The sequence below is a fragment of the Pipistrellus kuhlii genome, unplaced genomic scaffold (genome assembly GCF_014108245.1).
Source record: "Pipistrellus kuhlii isolate mPipKuh1 unplaced genomic scaffold, mPipKuh1.p scaffold_m20_p_2, whole genome shotgun sequence".
NCBI lineage: Eukaryota > Metazoa > Chordata > Mammalia > Chiroptera > Vespertilionidae > Pipistrellus > Pipistrellus kuhlii.
This window is the reverse complement of record NW_023425515.1, coordinates 42,818,603-42,838,080: the sequence shown is the minus strand read 5'-3', so window position 1 is coordinate 42,838,080 and position 19,478 is coordinate 42,818,603. Positions and strand designations below refer to the sequence as shown.

The window sequence follows — 19,478 nt, the reverse complement described above, 5'->3', positions numbered from 1 at the left end:
AAAATATTTGGTGAGAAGGTGCTACTCAAAAGTTAATGAATGCCTAAAAATCATGGACTCCTCTATAGAGTCAATAAAGAAAACAAATTTTGTTGATGATGAGGGAGTGAAGAGGAAAACATCTCCTTACAAGACATTCACAGTTTTTACCACATGCAGTTAAAAGTCCTAGAGTCAAATTAATGGAAAGTGACTCAGCCTTTATGACTCATTAGAAAAATAAAAACCAAAAATGTCCAGTGGAGACTCCCCTGGTATTTGGTCACTGAGGAAGTGTGTCAGGACTGAACTGAGCATTACACTCAATCCTCCAAAGTTTGATGGTAAATACGCCTCATTCCTTCTGATACAAGTTTCCAAAAAGATGAAGTGACACCTTATCCATGCAAATGTCAACAACATGTTCTGAGAGACCTGGTAATAACTAACTAATAATAACAACTAAAAATCATAAGCAAACTTTTTTACAAAACAATCTGTTTACTCGTGCACATCACTCATGAAACTCCACAGTGTGGCACACTTTTATTTTACTAAGATTTCTACTCAGTTAAATCAATTTTGAAGGCTCTAGGAGTTCATATATAATATAAATTTTTTCTTCTTAAATAAATGTCTATTCTTATATAGTCACTACAAAAATAAAATATACTATCATAGAAGTCCTATCAACAGTAGTCCCCACCAGCACCACTATATTAAATAAAACATATAACTGATGCTCACACAGTGATAACTGAAATATAAAAAAAGATTAAATAAGGAAGTTTTTTTTTTTTCCACTGAAAATGGTTTAAAAGAAAACATATTTTGCCCAAACAGTGTGGCTCAATGGTTACGTGTCAACTTATGAACCAGGAGGACAAGGTTCAATTCCTGATCAGGGCACATGCCCTGCTTGTGGGCTCCAACCCTAGTGGGGGGCATGCCAGAAGCAGCCAATTGATGTTTCTATCTTTCTTCCTCTCCCCTCCTCCTTCTGAAATCAATAAAAACATATTTTAAAAAGAAAGAAACCGTATTTTTCTATAAAGCAGCAGACAGTAAAAATTTAATCTTTGCTAGTCACAGGGTTTCTGCCACAATTACTCATCTAGTCTTTGTAGTATGAAAACAGCCATAAGCAATATATAAACAGATAAACAAGGACATATTCCAATAAAACTTTACTTATAGGCACTGAAATTTCATATTATTTTCACATGTCACAAAACATTATTCTTTCTCTTTTCAACCATTAAAAAAAGTAAAGACTTTTCTTAGCTCACCTACCTACTTTACAAAAACAAGCAGTGGGTGAGCTTAATTTTACCAAGGGCCATAATTTACAGATTTCTGTTTTAGAGGAACAGTTTTCAATTACTAGAGGGGGGAAATGCACCCCCCCCTTTTTTTTTAAACATTGCCACTGTAAAATGTTAAAGAAAAAGACCCCAACAATACAAAGTGTGGATAAGGATGCAGAGCAGCTGAGCTCACATACATTGCTGGTGAGAATGCAAAACATTACAGACACTTTGAAAAACAGTCTGGCAGATTCTTTTTTTTTAATTTATCTTTATTGTTGAAAGTATTACAGATGTCCCATTTGTTGTCTTCCCCATTGACTCCCTCGTCCTTGCTTCTTCTCAACCCCCTGCTTCCTCCCCCCTCTCCCAGGCCTTCACCACACTATTGTCTATGTTCATAAATTACCAGGTTAATCTCCCTTCCAACCCGCTACCTTCCATGCCCCCAGGTCCCATCCCAGCCTTCCCTCTGAAATTTGAGCTAAATATACACTCATCCCTATATCCATGAATCCCACCCTAGGTGCTTACCCAAGAAAAATGAAAATTATGTTCACAAAACTGTATGCAAATGTTTACATCAACTTTATAACCACCAAAATGTGCAAACAAACACTGAATGGATAAGCAAATTGGCAAACTGTGGTGCAGTCATACATCCAGCAATAAAAAGAAACAAAATTACTAATACAACATAGTATCAGATATATCACACTAAGTGAAAGGAGCCAAACTCAAAAAGCTACTTTTGTATGATACCATTTGTATGATATTTTTGCACAGCCAAAACTATAGAGCAGAAAACAAATTAGTGGCTGGCGGAGGTGGGGGAAAAAAAGTTTTGGGGTTATGAAACTGTTCTATATATTGATTGTTGTGGTGGTTACAAGACTATTCATGTGTCAACTCCCAAAACTATCTACTAAGAAGGATGAATTTTTATTGTATGCAAATTATATCTCAATGAATTTGATTAAAAAAAAAGTACTGATTTATAAATAATACTGGTTATGCAGTGGTTCTAGTTTATAAAAAGTTTTCACTGTTTTTATGATTATACAGTTACCAACTAACTGTAACATGAAGACCTACATACCATAATGTGTGTATATGTGTGTTTTTTAATGGAAACTAGCATTTACTTAGTACCTACAATGTGCCAGACACTGGAATACTTATCAATCTCCCAATTTCCACTTAATATAGAAAATTAAGGTTCACAGTAGTTAATAACTTGCCTAAAGTCACATAGCTAATAAGTGTGACTGAGCAGTAATGTCCATCAAGTTCTCTTGCCTTAAAATGCTCCCTTAAAATGAGTTTACTTTGAAATTAGCCCAAATCCTTGCCAGTTATCTATTGCTACATAACAACACCCCCCCCCAAAAAAAAAAAAAAAATTAAAACCTTAATAGTTTAAAATAGTTTAGGATAAACCCTCATGGTTCTGTGGATCAATAGGCTTAGCTGGGGGCCCTCACACGGGGTCTCACATGTGGACACTGGAACATGGCAGCTGAGGCCGCAGTCACCTAGAGGCTCACATGACACATACTGCTGGCAGGTGGCACTGGCCGTAGGCAAAGAGCTCAGCGGGGCTGTCACCACAGCACGTTCATGCAGGCTCTCCTCGGGCATCTGGCTTCCCCTCGCGTGGCAGCTGGATTCCAAGGGGGCACGAGCCAAGAACAAGCGTTCTGGAGACCCAGGCTGAAACCACAGGCCCCTGGTGACTGAGCCTCGGAAGTCATGCTGCTTCACTTCCACTTCGTCCTACTGGTCAAAACAAGTCTCAAGGAGGGGGGCTACACAAAGGTGTGCACCCTGGGACGCGTGGCTCATTCAGATGTCACCTCTGACCACCAGCTACACCCCGTAGTGCATCAGGCATTATTTTAAAGTTCTTCCTTGTACTACTCTAAATTTTCTATAACATATGTATTATTTTGTAGTCACAGAAATAAATTCTTTAAACTTAAGTTTGTGGATTTTTCCAATTTACTTAAACATAAAAAATAAACAGTTCACCCATTTTTCATATCTCTGGCAAAAACCAATCTGTTCTCTGTATGGTTATTTATATAGGTATATATGTATGTGTGTATATATATATTAGATCCAAAGTATAATAAAGATCACACTTTGTCCTTCTCTGTCTGACTTAGTTCACTTACCATAATGCCCTTGACGTCTGTCCATATTATTGCAAATTTTAATGTGTTTTTTAAATAAAATTAAGGCAATAATAGTTCCTGTGTGTGTGTGTGTGTGTGTGTGTGTGTGTGTGATGTCCTTTTAAAAGTAATATCAAGAAACCTCTTTAGAATGGTTTCTAAATTCAAACACCTGGGAATAAACGGTCTAAACAATCCCTAAGGTCCTTCTGAATATAAAAACCAATTATCCTTTATAGGTCTTACCCAAGATCTAGGATATCCTGATTTTACAGTTTGAAGCATGGGGCATCTCTAAATGGGTTATCAGTTAAAAGCCTTAGTCCCAAAGCCCTTTCATTGGCTACTTCTGAATTTGCAAATCTGTGTGTTATAAGGTTTGCTTACCCTGTATAGGGCAGGGTAGTTCATTTTAAAATACGCTCCCGTACTTAAGAGAAGTAGAATATCAGGCAGAGTTTACTTAAGTTTTGTGATATCTCTGTTTTCTTCATGAACAATAGAGTATCACACCACTTCATGAACAATAGAGTATCAACTCTTATGATTTTACTGAGGTAAGAACTGAGAAAAAACTACAGCCTATGACTCTTGACTTGACTCCCCTAATATATTTCATCTTAAAGTGTCATTACCCTTAAACACTAGTTCCTTTAAGCTGAGTATGCCAGAGAAGAAATGCATTTTGTAGAAAAAAACAATGAGGCTGAAGTGTAAACCCTTATAGTCGCCCCTCTCCACCCCAGTAATTTATTTGCTGAATCAAAATAAAACAATGTTTTTAATTAAAAACATAAGACCTATCTTAACTCATTAACCTTCATATCAAACATTATGCCTAAAATAATTTCAGAAATTCATTATTTTCATTCTGCTGTTTTAAACATAAGAAACACGACTGGAATGGTTCATCTGTATCTACAGACCAATTTAAAAGAAAGAGAAGAAGCTGGTGGATAGGGAGAGAGAGGGAGAAGGTAAGAAAGGAGGGTGAAAGTGAGGAAGGACAGAGAAGGTGGAAAAGGAAAGAGGTGGAAAGAATGAACTATTGTTGTGAATATTCAGTTTTAACCTATTCTAAGTCTAGGCCCTAGTGTCCCAATTCCTAGCTCATTATTACAGTTTGAAGCATGGGGCATCTCTAAATGGGTTATCAGTTAAAAGCATTAATCCCAAAGCCCTTTCACTGGCTACTTCTGAATTTGCAAATCTGTGTGTTGTAAGGTTTGCTTAACCTGTATAGGGCAGGGTAGTTCATTTTAAAATACGCTCCCGTACTTAAAAGAAGTAGAATATCAGTGGTTTGGTACAACTTACTTCTCCAAACTGGCCTCAGATTTTCATCTGGAAAATAAGGAGGTTGGCCTAGATCAGTGGATTTTAATGCTTTCTACGTTGAGATCCTTTCTAACAGTATCAATTAACTTTACAGTTTCCCACAACTGAGAAAATGTCCTTTAAATACCTGTTAAACAAATAAACAGCCTGGCCAGTGTTGCCCAGTGGTTGAGCATGCACCTATGCACCTATGAACCAGGAGGGCACAGTTCGATTCCCAGTCAGGGCACATGCCCAGGTTGCAGGCTCGATTCCCAGTGTGGGGCATGGAGAAGGCAGCCAATCAATGATTCTCATCACTGATGTTCTAATCTCTCTCTCCCTCTCCCTTCCTCTCTGAAATCAAGATATATATATTTAAAAGCAAACAAAAATGGTTAAAGGTTTCAGAAATGCTTATTTAAAAAAAATTATTTTGCAAATAACAGCTATATCCATTTTTTAAAAAATCACTGATTCAGCCCTAGCCGCTTTGGCTCAGTGGATAGCCTGCACACCAAAGGGTCTAGGGTTCAATTCCGGTCAAGGGCATGTATTATACCTCAGTTGCAGGCTCCTCCCTAGCCTGGGCCATGGTCAGGGCTCATCTAGGAGACAACCAATCTTTGTGGTTCTCTCACATTAGATATTTCTCTCAGTCTTTCCCTCTCCCACTCTTTCTAAAAAACCAATGGGAAAATATCCTCGAGTGAGGATAAAAAAAATTCTTTTTAAATCACTGATTCATGTAATAAAATAATGCATACCTACATATAGCAATAAGATGAACAATTTTTTCCCCTTATTGTGAGAGGCATTTTGGATCCACTGGGTTCTTTATATCTTCTTGAAGTCTATATGACTGCCTCTCCACCACAGTGAAGACCATGTCCATGCACCACGGGCACTTTTTTACTGTGAAAATACCTTCTCTCAATGGATGCCATACACCACATAAACTGTTTTTCTTAAATATATAACTAAGATTCTTTCTAGTTGCCAAATTGTGTAATGTTACTTTGCCATTAAAGAAATAAAGTAAACCTAAAACTCAAATAAAAATCAAAACCACAAACAGCATTTTAAAAATGTTTTCACTAAAATTTTATCCTCAATAATGATTATGTCCAAGGCCAGAAGGAAGAGAATGGAATTGCTTTTTTTTCTTTTTTCTTTTTTTTACTTTCTGTTATAGATATTATACCTATCTATAATATATTGGATGAATTCTATTTATAATATGTACCTATGAGAAAATAAACATTATTTTAAAAAATAAACATAATTAAAAAATTAATAATAAACATTATTAAACATTATTTAAAAATATGCAATAACCATGATTTAAAGACATTATCTCTGCCCTTCAGAGCTTATACTCTGAGTAGGAATAGGAAATAATTCTGCCAAAAATAAAATTCCTGGACTAACAGAGAGCATCTATTAATGTATTCATTCACTCATACATTCAAATATTTGATGAATATTTGCTAGCTGAAAAGATACATAGAGCCAGATGGTAATTAAAAGCTAAGACATAAACTTCCAACTCAAGGAGATCCAGCCATATTCTTATTAAAAAAACAACCACCAGCCCTAACATCGGCCTGACCAATGAAGAGTCCTGGGTTCGATTCTAAGTCAAAGGCCCACACCTGAGTTTCAGGTTCCCTCCGGGCCCCAATCAGGCAGGCACTTGCAAGGGGCAACCAACTGATGTGTCTCCCTCAACATAGATGTTTTTGCCCTCTCTATTCTGAACTCCCTCCCTGCTACCCTCTCTAAAAATCAAATGCAGAAGGGAGGGAATAAAATCTGCTATAGAATTCTTAAGAGAAAGGGATTTTGCCCTGAAGCCAGATAATGTACATCTCACAGCCTACCATCACATTCGATGCCTACTGTGCATGTGATAAGCTTTAGATCCTCTGGGACTACTTGGTTAACTTTTTTGCACCAGATAATGATTTTGTAACTGTCCCCTTAAAGTTCTAGATTTATGCTGTTAATTCAATTTGCCCCATTATGCAACTGGGGTGTCCTGGACCTAAAATGAATCAGTGCTTCCTAGGTGTATTTCTGTAAAGACATTAACCTTTCACTAAAGAAAAAAGGATTTGCTCTCAGAATAGCTGGCTACCTATACTTCAAGAAATAAGTCAGTGCGAGGTGCATGAATTTCAAACTCTATGTGATTATGTACACATACACAGTTAACTTAGGAGATGGTGAAATCTTCCATCTGAAGAACAGTAAGAGTACTAAATCCTATCTAATAAAAGAATATGCAAATTAGCCATCACTCTGCCACACTCACAAGTCACACCCACCAGCCAATCAGGAGCAAGTATACAAATTAACCCAACCAAGATGGCTGCGGCCACAGAGTGAGCCAGAGGCTTGGGTTTCCCCAGCAATGGAGGAAGCCAAGCTTTCCACACACCCTGGGCAGCAAAGGCCTCCACTCAAGGCTACAAAGATTCAATTATAGGAGATAAATAAATCCCAACAAAAATGGCTGCAGCCATGGGGCAAGCAGGAGGCTTGGCTCTGCTCAAGGCTACAAAGTTTCAATAATAGAAAATAAATAAATCCCAGATAGCAGGGTCTCCACTTGGGTCTCTGGGGGTCGTGGCCAGCCTGCAAACCACCACAGGTCCCTAGCCCAGGCCACCCTATGCCCCAAGGGAACCCCCACCCTGATCCAGGACATCCTTCAGGGCAAACCAGCTGGCCCCAACCCGAGCACCAGGCCTCTATCCTATCTATTGTAATAAAAGAGTAATATACAAATTGACCATCACTCCACACACAAGATGGCTGCCCCATGTGGCCGAAGATGGGCACCACAAGATAGCCAGCAGGGAAGGGCAGTTAAGAGGGATCAGGCCTGCAGGGGAGGGCAGTTAGGGGTGAAAGGCCTGCAGTTGAGGGCAGTTAGGGGCAACCAGGCTGGCAGGGGAGCAGTTAGGCATCAGGCTGGCAGGGGAGTGTTTAGGGGGTGATCAGGCTGGCAGGCAGAAGCAGTTAGGGGCAATCAGGAAGGCAGGCAGGCAAGCAGTTGGAAGCCAGCAGTCCTGGATTGTGAGAGGGATGTCCGACTGCCCGTTTAGCCCTGATCCTACCAGGATCAGGCCTAAACGGGCAGTCGGACATCCATCGAGGGGCCCCAGATTGGAGAGGGTACTGGCTGGGCTGAGGGACACCTCCTTCCCCTGTGCACGTAGTTCGTGCACCGGGCCTCTAGTACATAATAAAATTCCTACTGCTAGAAGGAAAGAAAAATGAAGACTGGCACTGGGAGAGGATGAGAGGGTTAGAATTATAAGTGCTACATGGCTACAGTGGGGAAAAAAAGCAAAGGAGTTAATAGTTTAAAGGGGTCTAGAAATGGCTTTGATGAACATGCAAATGCTCTTAAACCAAAAGATGGGGGAAAGACAAGATTACAAAAGTAAACAATTCAAATTATGTGGAGAGAGCAAAAAAGGAAAGTGGGGTTTCTAGATTATTGCTTCAGAAAAACAATTCAGCAAGGAAGCTAAAATTGACCACAAATCTAAGTTTGTTAACTTATGAAAAGTGCTCATTTTTAGAAAAAAAATGTTCTCAGCTCTGATCTAAACTAAGAAACTTTCATATTATTGTTGGAAACAGACCATACATTTGTCTAACATTCACACATTGCATGATGCATTTGAGTTAATATATCTACTGATAAGATAATAGCTAGATTTCAAATCTTGTGGCATAGAACCTCAAATATTTCAGAAGAAATAAAGCATTATTCCTAAACACTGGCAACAGTATTTCTACAATAGAAAGTATGCAGATGTTCCAAAATGCTTTCAAACCGGGAATAATTATGTGTGCTGACACTTATACTAAATTCTTTTCATTTGCATATGAACTCAACTGTGTCCCTTTGTCTCCTATTTTAAGAGACTTCCCAAGATAAAAACATTGCCCTAATTTTTTTTTAAAGGACTGTCCAAATGATGAATATCTTTGATTGCCTTAAAACCAAGTAAACAAGCTCTGGACTTGAACCTAGAAAAGAAAATTTTCAAATATTCCCTTCCCTTCATGTCAGTTGCTACCCATGACCTCTGTTGAGATGTTCACAACAAAGGTCACAGGGCTTCCCTCCCCCTCCCAAAGAATTAATGCAGTGGGGAAAGGACTGACACCCACTGCGTTATTATTCTCAATCTCTATTGTAAGCAACCCCATGATCCCAAATTGTACTTGTACATAAACCTACTAAAAGTTTAGATTGGAATAAGAAAAGTGGAGGAGATAGGTTTTTTTTTTAATGGGGTTTAAAAATCTGTGCCAGCAAACTAAGCTTCCTTTTCAAACTAACTTGGAGTTTTAAATATTAAGAACAGTCTCAATGTTTGTGTATGTTTTACCCAATCATAAAGCACATCTTTATTCTCTCTAATTAGGGTTCAAATATATTGTTAGGGAGTACCTGGGCCATAATTAAGAGTTATATTAGAGAAAGATACATTTTATTAGGCTTGAATGCTTTCTGGATCAAAAACTACATCACCATTAGGGCATTGCTAGTATATAATACATAATTTCCTTTGATGATCTTTGAACCAGAAAAGTCAGATGCTTACAAAGACAGTGATCTTCTCAACAATTTTTGACCACCTTCAAAATCAACCAATATTTAATTTTAGCTTAATAAAAAGCCACACTAAATTTCCTAACCACTTTACCATGTTACGCAAACTGGGTTGACAAACACCGTATTATGTGTCTCGCAAGTCAATTCACATGTGTTAAATTCCAGGGTTTAGCAATAGAAAAACCTTGCAATTTTAGATGGAAGTATTTGTTGAACCCCTTGAGAATGAATATAGTAGAATACATAATTCATGTCTTGGTTAGAAATCAGAAGACCTAAGAATAATATAAATGCATACTTATAAAGAAAGTTTCAAGTTCCTTCCAGGTCAGTGATCCGTAATGTGTGGCACTATATAATACTTCACATGTTAAGGTTTTGTTGGAACTCCGATTGTCATTCTACTCATCACCCACCCTCCTCAAGGAAGCACTGCACAATAAACAAGGGTCATTTTCCTTACAGCACTGACATAGGACACATACACACACACACACACACACACACACACACACACATATAACTCAGACCCAAAAGGCTAAAGACAACAGAAAAGCTCAAAGACTTCCAAAGTGTAGATTTCCCTTTCCTAATCACTCAGGCTTGTCAATGCAGTGAATGATTTACATGTGAATGCCATCATCTTCACCTAAGCCGGCCTGGGAACTGAAGGTTGAAAAATACTGCTGTTAAGATTTCAGGCCTAAGCTCCACTATCCTTCAGGAGAAAGAAGACAGGCCCAGGCCCAGCCCCATTAAAAAGTCCACATAAAACCAGCCACTCGGTCTCCTCGGGTTTGGATCTCTGGGAAACAAAACAGTCAAGCTTTCTTGGGATTTGGGAGTCTGACCTGAGCACCCACAAGACCATGGGAGTCAAGTCAAGTTGGCAAAGAGGCACACAGTTTCAAGAAAGCAAAGGTTCTTCTTTTCAATTCCAAGTCCCCAAGACACTTCAGGCCACAATGCTCCCTTGAAATAAATGACAGCCACAACAAAGGCGACCTTTGCAAGCCCAGATAGCACTCTGGAACTTCTATGCTTCCTAGGGCCAAAGAACAGCCAAAACCCACGAAAGGTTAAGGCGACCCAGCACCCATGATCTCAATTAAAAAAAAAAAAAAAAAAAGGTAGGTGTTTGGGACAGGGGATAAAAACAAGGAAAGTTCTAAGGGTTATTTTGCTGGTAGCCAGGCCAGATCAGTTCTAACCAAAGCACATCAGTCTAGTGAAGCCATTAAAAAAAAAAAAGAAGAAGAAAAGAAAATCAAGGTCACCAGTAGATCCCCCGTTTCCCCTCGCTCAGTGCTTTTTTTTGCAAGAAATGCTTATAGCAGCTTCCCATATGCCATGCCAGGACGGGCAGTGCCAAGCCTCCACTTTTTAAACCTTTAGGGAAGGTGGGAAAGTCAAGCCAGACTGCTGGGCTAGGAAAGTCAAGAGAAGGAGGGAAAAAGATCAAGTTTCAAAACAAAAGGCTCCACTGAGAACTGAATGTCAACCCTTTCCCAAGTCCTAGCCTCCCAGCCCACTAGGCTGGGCCTTGGATTTAAAAAAAAAAAAAAAAGGAACTCAAGGAAAGTCGGATAAGAAGACCCAGCTCCTGGTGATCCCCAAGAAGAATATTTTGCACAACCACTTGATGCGGGTGGAGCTATCCACCCCGCCACCCCCACCCTCTCACCCAGGAACACAGGGAGGCTTAGAACCGCAGTCATCTATCTGCCCCAGGTCCCCGGGCAGAGCCTAAACTCCCTTTCCCCTCCGGGGCAGGGCGGGCCTGGCACCAGGTGGGCGCCGGGCGAGGCGAGGGCCGCGGGGCCCGCAGGACGCCGCCCCTGCCCGCGGGGGACCCGGGATTGCGGCTGGAAAGAGAGGGGGGCCCCCCCAGCGCTCGCTCCACGCCCCGGGCCCTACCTTCCTTGACGCCCGGCAGCTTGGACTGGTCGATGCTGACTTCAGCCATGTCGGCCCGGGGTCTGGGCGGCCCCAGGCCACCGGCTTCCCCGCCGCCGCCGCCCCGAGCGCGGCCCCGCGCGCACCCGCAGCGCCCGACGCGGCGCAAAGTCCGGCGGCAGCGCGCGGCCCGCGGGAGGGAGGGCGAGGCCGGGCGGGTGCGGGCGACAAAGGCGGAGAGAGACGGGGTCCCCCCCCCTAAACGTCCCCGGCAGGCGGCCCAGCTGCCCCGCCGCAACCACCTGCTCCCACGCCCCCGGCCCGGGCTGGTCCTAAATCCCCGGCTCCCGGAAATGGGCTCGCGCCGGCCAGTACGGCGGGGGAGAGGAGACAGAAAGGCGGGCGGGCGGGGAGGCGAGGGGAGGGGAGTTTGCAGGTCTGAAACCGCAATTGCAAGTGGCTGGCGAGCGGCGATGGGCTCCCGCGGCCGCCTCCCCGCCGCCGTCTCCTTTGTGCGGGGTGACGCGCCTGAGGCCGGGAGTGGGGGGCCCCCTGCGCCCCCGGACCCGCCTGGCTCCCACCCGAGGGTCGCGCGTCTTTGGGGCGGGGGGGGGGGGGTCTGTGTCTGGAGGGCCTCAGCGGAGGGCCGCATGGGTCATCAGAATAGAATCGTCACTGTCAGCATTCTGGGGCTGAGATTTCCGCAGATGCTTCCTGTGTGCTTTTCTCTCTCTCTCTCTGCACTCTTTGCCTCCTGGGATTAGAGGAAAGAGGATGCATGTGCATTTAAAATAAAAATAAATCTCTAATACAACTAGAGAGCAGCTGATGGAAATCTGGGCCAATGCACACCAGCTGGGGGGACTGAGTCATTCATTCATTCAAAACGCTGGAATGTCTATCAAAGGCGAAGGGAGGCACCGCGAGGCTGATAACACCGCGTGTCAGAAATCTCTCTCTCCCCCGTGGCACGTCACACATTGGACTAGACTGCCATTGTGACTTTTGTCTCCCGGAAATAGGCAACATCTTCTGTGCGCCGTCTCCTGGCAACGGAATGCGCTCTCTCCATAGGAAACTGCCTCAGGAGTGGCTCCTCTCCCAAGCTGGGGTAATCATAGAATCTCTGGCCTCTGCCACTTTTCCTTCCTCTCCCACCCACACACTGTCAACTAAGGTTGGGTGTGGGTGACCCAAGACAGGTCAAGCAGAATGCCTGCCTAGGGTTGTTACATGAACTGGGACAGATAAACATCTGTGGGGAAGGTGTGTCCTCACTAATAGAAAGTGAAGCTACAATGAAGACAGTAAGGAAGATAAGAGAGATGAAGAGGACATATTCCGAGGATACCACAGTAGCAAGCCAGAAGGTCCCTGGAGCAGCTGGGGTTCCTGCAGGTCCTGGACTCTGGAATCTACCATTTAAACTAATAATTTTACTATCTTTAACAGGGTAAAAGATGGTTTTTCTGCCACTCAGCTCAGAGTCCCAATATGAGAGGCCACATGGAAGAGATTGTGTTTGGACCTGACATTGAAAAAATAAGCAGACCTTAAACGAGCAAACATTTAGGAGAAGACTTGCTGAGCCGGGGGGTAGCAAACTATGGCCCACAGGTGAAATCCACCCCATTGGGTTTGAATGGCTGCTTTTTATGTGTTTAACTGGTCACGTTTTAAGTGATCATATAGATAAAGCATAATATTTTCAATGTTGCCACTTAGGTCTCAAAGTCTACAGTATGTATTATTGGACCCTTTTCAGAAAAAAAGCTTAACAATCCCTGCGCTAGACAGAACACCCAGTAACATGTGTTACTAGGAAAGAGGTAACATTTTTAAAAGGTACTTTTGTGGGGATATTTAAGTCCCCTGCTTTCTAGTGACTGTTTTGTTTTTTTTTTAACTTCTTGTGGTCATAGAGTGTATTGTATTTTCTGTTTCCCTTCTCAAATCCATTGTCCACTTCTCTGTCATGCTTGGCCATGGGAGGCTCACATTTATGAAAACATGACCAGGGCCTCCTTGCCTTGTGGCTTCCTGTTGAGTTCCACCAAGGCAAAGCACTGGCAGGAGATCAAAACAAGAGAGGAGAGAGATGTCAACTACATACTCCATTCCCCTCCCCCGATGCTAGGCTAAAAATTTGGCCATACAGTGTTTTGGGGTATTTGTTTATTTGTTTGTCTTTTAATACAATACCTGTCTAGAGGTCTCTTTTCCATGGTTCCAACTCTCATGGGTCTCTAATATCATTTCCTTCCAGTGCCCTTTCAGGCCTAAAATGGTAATGGCTTTTTACTCACCCAGCTTCCCTTAATGGTACCCACACCCCTCTAAATAGTCCCTTCATTGTGTTCTTTTCAGTTAAGTCATATTGAGTGTGGTTTTTATTTCCTGTCAAGACGTAGACTGATATCATAAGAAATGTCAAAGAGTTGTTGCTTTGTTTTCCTAAAAATTGGCTCTCATTTCTTATGCTCTCTGTAAGGTCATAAGACATATTCACCTACTCATATGATATCTACTTCCCACTTCCCTAAACCCATTCCAATCATACATTTTGTCCTCATCCATCCAAAGAGGTTGTTTTTATTGGCATTAACAATGACCTCCGCGTTGCCAAATTGAGAGGTCAATTCTCAGCCCTTCTCTTACTGGCTAATTATTACCATGTAATAGCTATGATCCTACAGGCCTTTTTGAAATGTTTCTTTCTTTCTTTTTTTTTTTTTCTTTTTTTTGTATTATTGTTTATCTCATTTATCCCCCAAGATTATTCTATACCATTGCTACATTGTTAAAAAGTACCTAAGCCAATGGAAGTTCGATTTGGGGATTTTTTGAACAGTGGTATCTGCCAATTTTTGGACATATTTATAGACCAGAAATTCCACCCAAAATCTCCCTATTGGTTTATAAAGAAAGTAATCCTGAAACCAAATTCATATATATATATATATGTGTGTGTGTGTGTGTGTGTGTGTGTGTGTGTATACATATATATATATATATATATATATATATATATACTTATATATATATATATATATATACATTTGTCAAAAAGTAAGTATAAAAAATGTTATGAAACCTGCTCTGAAAACTTAATGAAGTCTCAGTAGCTTATATTTTTATGGGCTCTGACTGTATGGTTCATAAGAGAATCATGCAAACACAGACATTATTTTGGAATCATGCTTTGGGCACCATTACAAAAAATAACATATGACTGACATCTAATCAAAACACAAATCAGAAAATAATAAAATTACAAGTTTAAAGTAATAACAGTTTCATGGACACTGGCAGAAAACAACATTTCTGAGTTAAAGACTAAAGTCCTTTATTACTCACAAAAACAGCAGTGGATAGAGCATCAACATTTTTGCCAGTTCCCCAAGTCCCAAATCACACAGGATAATGCATACAGGGCCCGGCGACTCTTTCATACTTAATGAAGTGTGTTATAGGAGAAGAACCTGGTGCTTAGGGATCCATCCTCTTGACCTTTGCCTGGATGGGAGATGTTATCTTAAACTGTACTGTAAACAAATCTACCATTTGCTCTTAAGGGACACGTCTTAATCTTTCAAAGTTGTTTTCTAAATAAACATCCTTTGAAAGATAATCAGTCTAGAACAAAAGAAGTCAGTGCTCCTACTCACAAGATATGCTGAAATGTGAGATACCCATTGAGAATTGACTCCCAATACTGAATTGGACAATAAGTAGAGAATTCAGAAAATATGACAAGGCAGAGGGGTTTTTGGATCAGGTAGTTAATTGGATAAAGAAGTGGCTAGAAAGATACAAGTTAGTTTAACAAGGTCTATTTTTATTTATTCCTCTCAGTGATAAGAATGTTATTTTTTTCTCCTGGTATAGGGAGGACATGTTTCATTTGGGAGTTCAATCTCCTGCTTTCAGGGGGAAAAGGGGAGGTCAGAGAGTCATTATTGCACCTGCTGTTTTTCAAGTATCTTTAGCTCAAAAATCCTTACCGTATTTTCCGGGGTATAAGATGACCCCCTAAGCTTACAGTTAAAACATAGGTTTAGGCCTATATTCGCTGTATAAGACTACCCCCCACTTCCGAGCCAACACCAGTTCTTTTTTTAATAGACCGCCTCTCTGACTCTGGCCAATCTGAGCAGGCTTTTTACTAGAACACAGTGTAGCTTCGAGTACAGAACATGTATAATTTGCATGCATAAAAAACCTGCTTGGATTGGCTGAGTTAGAGAGGCGGTCCGAGCAGCCTTGCAGTGATTGGTGCGGGATCGAGTTGGAAAATTCATTTAGCGGCATATTGAGATGTTTTTCGGGATATACTAAGCATATAAGAAGATCCCCGATTTCGGTTGACCTTTTTCGTTTCAAAGTCGTCTTATACGCCGGAAAATACAGTATGTCAAAGTAGCATATTTTGAGGTGGCATCTTCTGCCATGCTTCAGTCCCCTTCAATAAAGCATTGGCATGTAATTTTGCCTCTGGTTTCTTTCTTTCTTTCTTTCTTTTTTTTTTTTTTTTTTTTTTTTTTTTGCTAAAGGATACAGTGTACTAGATAGGACATGGAATGTATGTGGAACATGGTCAGCAAGAAGACTGTAGAGATAGACTGAACAAATTTCCATGTCAAGCTAAGGATTCAGTGTAAGCTTAGGTTCCAAGAATCAATGTTTCTGTATTCACATAGTGTGGTAGGAACAGAAGTCTGCATCGATAATGTGACTCAGTTCCTGTCCAGGCATTCATTAACTAATTAACCCTGGGAGCCAAGGAGTCTGATTCTCTCTTGTCACATAGTTTCTATGAATCTCTTTCATTTAATTAGGTGGGTTGCACTCTCGTTCCTGTCAGGCCCATCTTTCATGCGCTAGGGAAGAAAGGTCTGCCAGAGGTGAACCAAAGTGTTTTCGGGGAATTGATTAATGAGAAATCCACAGCAAATTCAAGCATGCAAATTTCCCCTTCTTAGCAGAGGTGACTAGTTAGTGCCCAAGCAACTTAAGAATCCCCAAACAGGTCATCTGTACTTTTATCAGTATCACTATGATGCTTTAGGCAAGTTATGAAACTAACATGGAATCTGGTTTCTATAATATGTTTCTGACAAATTTTGGGGGAGGAGGGGTGGAGTTTAAAACAAGAATAGATATCAACTAATAAAATACATGGCAAATAGATTATTTGCAAATTTTAAAATGTTCTATGTTTAATCATCATTATCCTCAATTTATAGATGAAATCAGTGAGCAAACTCAATATATCACTGAACTTAACTTGTGCTTTGTAGCTTTTAAAGCAATGCAGTCTTTCTTTATCTTATAGGGAAACTGAGGAAAAGTATAAGGGACATAAACATACCTAAGTTTGGAGAATTTCTTATGTACAATGGAGCTTTGAGATTATAAACAAGATGTGAGAATTATATTCACATGGTATTAGAGATGTCTTAATTTGCTTTCTGCAGAGGCACACCTTAAGACAAGGATTCAAGTACAAGTAGTTTATTTGGGAGGAAATACCAGGAGACATTGATTGGGAGAATACAAGTAAGCCTGGGAAAGAAAACTAGCCAATAGAGTCTATTATGTGGGAAATTGGAGCATAAACTAAACTACTGGGGAACTTGGAGTGACAATGAAGAACACAATTCAGAGTTGTCCCAATCAAGATCAAGGAATTCAGCACAGTTTTCAAATTCCTGTCTTTCATTGCATTATGGATGTTTTAGGGACTTCTACTAGATTTCCTTTTAAATTCATGATTCAAGTTTCACTTCTACAATACATTCTTCCCCAGTAAAGGATCTGCTGCTGAGTTGGATCCAAATGAGTGTGCCCCATTCAACTCTATGTCTGGCTACTTAGAAAACTATAACCCTAAATGACTTGGGTGTAGGTCAAAATCATGTATGTAATATTCCATAGGCAACTGCTTATTGTGCCATTAGTCTGAAATACCATGAAGAACACTGACTGAGGAGGCAGTAAAGAACTCAGGACTCACCAATCATCACAACATTCATGAGCAGAGCATCGCAGATTGAATTTAGTCATTATAAATCCTACTAATGGGCTCTTTTCATAATGGAACCCAGCTTCTTGAATGTTATCCCTTATATCACTTAGCTCACTGATAGTCACAGGTTTGGGGATAAATAGGTACTTGTGAATTAATTGTGAGATTTTTAAAAAGGAAATGGAAATGTGTTTCCAGATATAACTCTACAAATCCTTGTCTCAAATTTTTCCTTCCCAGAGGAATCATTTATTTAAGGGACATAAGGGGTGCCTGATGGAGATGTCTCACACCAAAGTTATGTATGGAGTTGAATGAATCCCAGCAGTCAACAAAATAAATTATTCCTATACCTGTTAACAAAGCTCCCAGTGGTGCTAAAAAAAAAAACAACTGAGTTCATTCTGTTGTAATAGTTAAATGGACTCATAAAGAGCTGAGCTAAAAATTCATACCCAGGCAGGAGTTATACATTACACATGTCAGGTTAAAAGCTTCATAAATATTGACTCTGCCTAATGGCTTCTGTCAATGGGGGGGGGGGGGGGGATGATCTCATTAAGGTAATGGTATCTCTCTAAAGCACAGCTCATTGAAGGTTTCTTACAGTGAAATCTTGAAAAATATTATGGAGATGAATGAAGAAAAATCTGTGGAAGGCACAATAGCATTGTGAATCAACTAGAACTAAGCAAAAAGAATTGCATGAAGCAAAGAATGATTGAGCAACTTTATTGTTTTCCTCTAAATATTTAGGCCATCATATAGAATGAAATGAATTTTCCTATTTGTTTGACTAAGGCTTATGTAGATTCTTAAGTATGTTTGGCCATGCAAAAAGACTTGCTGAAATCCATGTAGAGAAGAGAAAACAAACAAACAAAACAGAAAAAAAAAAAGGAAATACTTTAATCAAAGAGAAGAAGGTAACATGTTGTGGGTATGCAACAAGTCAATCCTATAAATGAAAGAAAAGGAAATAAAAAACTAGAGCGCATTAAAAAAAGTTTTCAAAGGTAAAAAAGGATAATAATTTCAAGTTAAAAAAAGGAGTGACTTTTTCAAAATTCAAATAAATTATTTTTCCTGAGGCTACTGTGAATCTGTTGTTGTACTAGATACTACATTGGGTGTGAAAATGTATGACAAGAATTTTTAATTATCTTTTTTTTTAATGATTATGCATACTACAATGAGAGAACAGTGAGTTTTAAGAAAGTGTTCAACAGAATATTGCCACGGACTGTTCAAGGGAAAAGGATATCAGATATAATTAACCTCAACATCTTACACATTAGAGACAAAAATCCAAAGATTGGCAGTCTGTTACATGGAAGAGACAGAAGGTGTTATTTTTTTTTTTCTAAAGTAGGTGACCAAAGAACATTTAACTTGGCTGAATAACAATGTAAACATTTCTTTAAGTGCATTATTATGATGAATAATGTTTTTGAAATTAATTGTTGTATCAATAAAAAGTGTTTAAATTAGGATAATCAATGGTGGAATAATTATTCACTTTAATGACACACAACTATGTGGCAGATGCTAAGCTAAATTTTTACATCTATTTTCTCATTATTTCTCACCACAGACTGGAAAGTATATATTCCAATGAAAAATAAGAAGTTACTATCCTTGCTGAAACAGGTTTGTCTCAGTGGATAGTGTGTCAGCCTTCAGACTGAAGGGTCCCGGGCTTGATTCCGGTCAAGGGCATGTACCTTGGTTGCGGGCACATCCCCAGAAGGGGGTATGCAGGAAGCAACTGATCCATGTTTCTCTCTCATCGATGTTTCTAACTCTCTATCCTTCTCTCTTTCTCTCTGTAAAAAATTAATAAAATATATTTCTTTAAAAAGAAATTACTATTCTTGTCCTCAAGAACTCAAATTTAGTCGAAACCGGTTTGGCTCAGTGGATAGAGCGTCAGCCTGCGGACTGAAAGGTCACAGGTTTGATTCCGGTCAAGGGCATGTACCTTGGTTGCGGGCACATCCCCAGTAGGGGGTGTGCAAGAGGCAGCTGATCGATGATTCTCTCTCATCCATGTTTCTAACTCTCTACCCTTCTCTCTTTCTCTCTGTAAAAAATATATAAAATATTTTATATATATATAAAATATATTAAAA

At 40.1% G+C, this 19,478-nt stretch overlaps 1 protein-coding gene across 6 annotated transcripts in view; it reads right to left on the bottom strand.

The window, feature by feature from the left end:
- CCDC50 (coiled-coil domain containing 50) overlaps nucleotides 1–11,985 on the bottom strand; it is a 73,792-nt gene extending 61,807 nt beyond the window's left edge. For 5 of the 6 annotated variants that reach the window (XM_045583839.1, XM_036443997.2, XM_045583840.1 and 2 more), the window contains exon 1: nucleotides 11,340–11,985. In XM_045583839.1, coding sequence (XP_045439795.1) covers nucleotides 11,340–11,970 — 631 coding nt within the window. In that variant the 5' untranslated portion in view covers nucleotides 11,971–11,985. The remainder of the gene's footprint in view (nucleotides 1–11,339) is intronic. The other variant, XM_045583841.1, reaches the window with a different exon arrangement.
- Nucleotides 11,986–19,478: the final 7,493 nt, after the last annotated feature.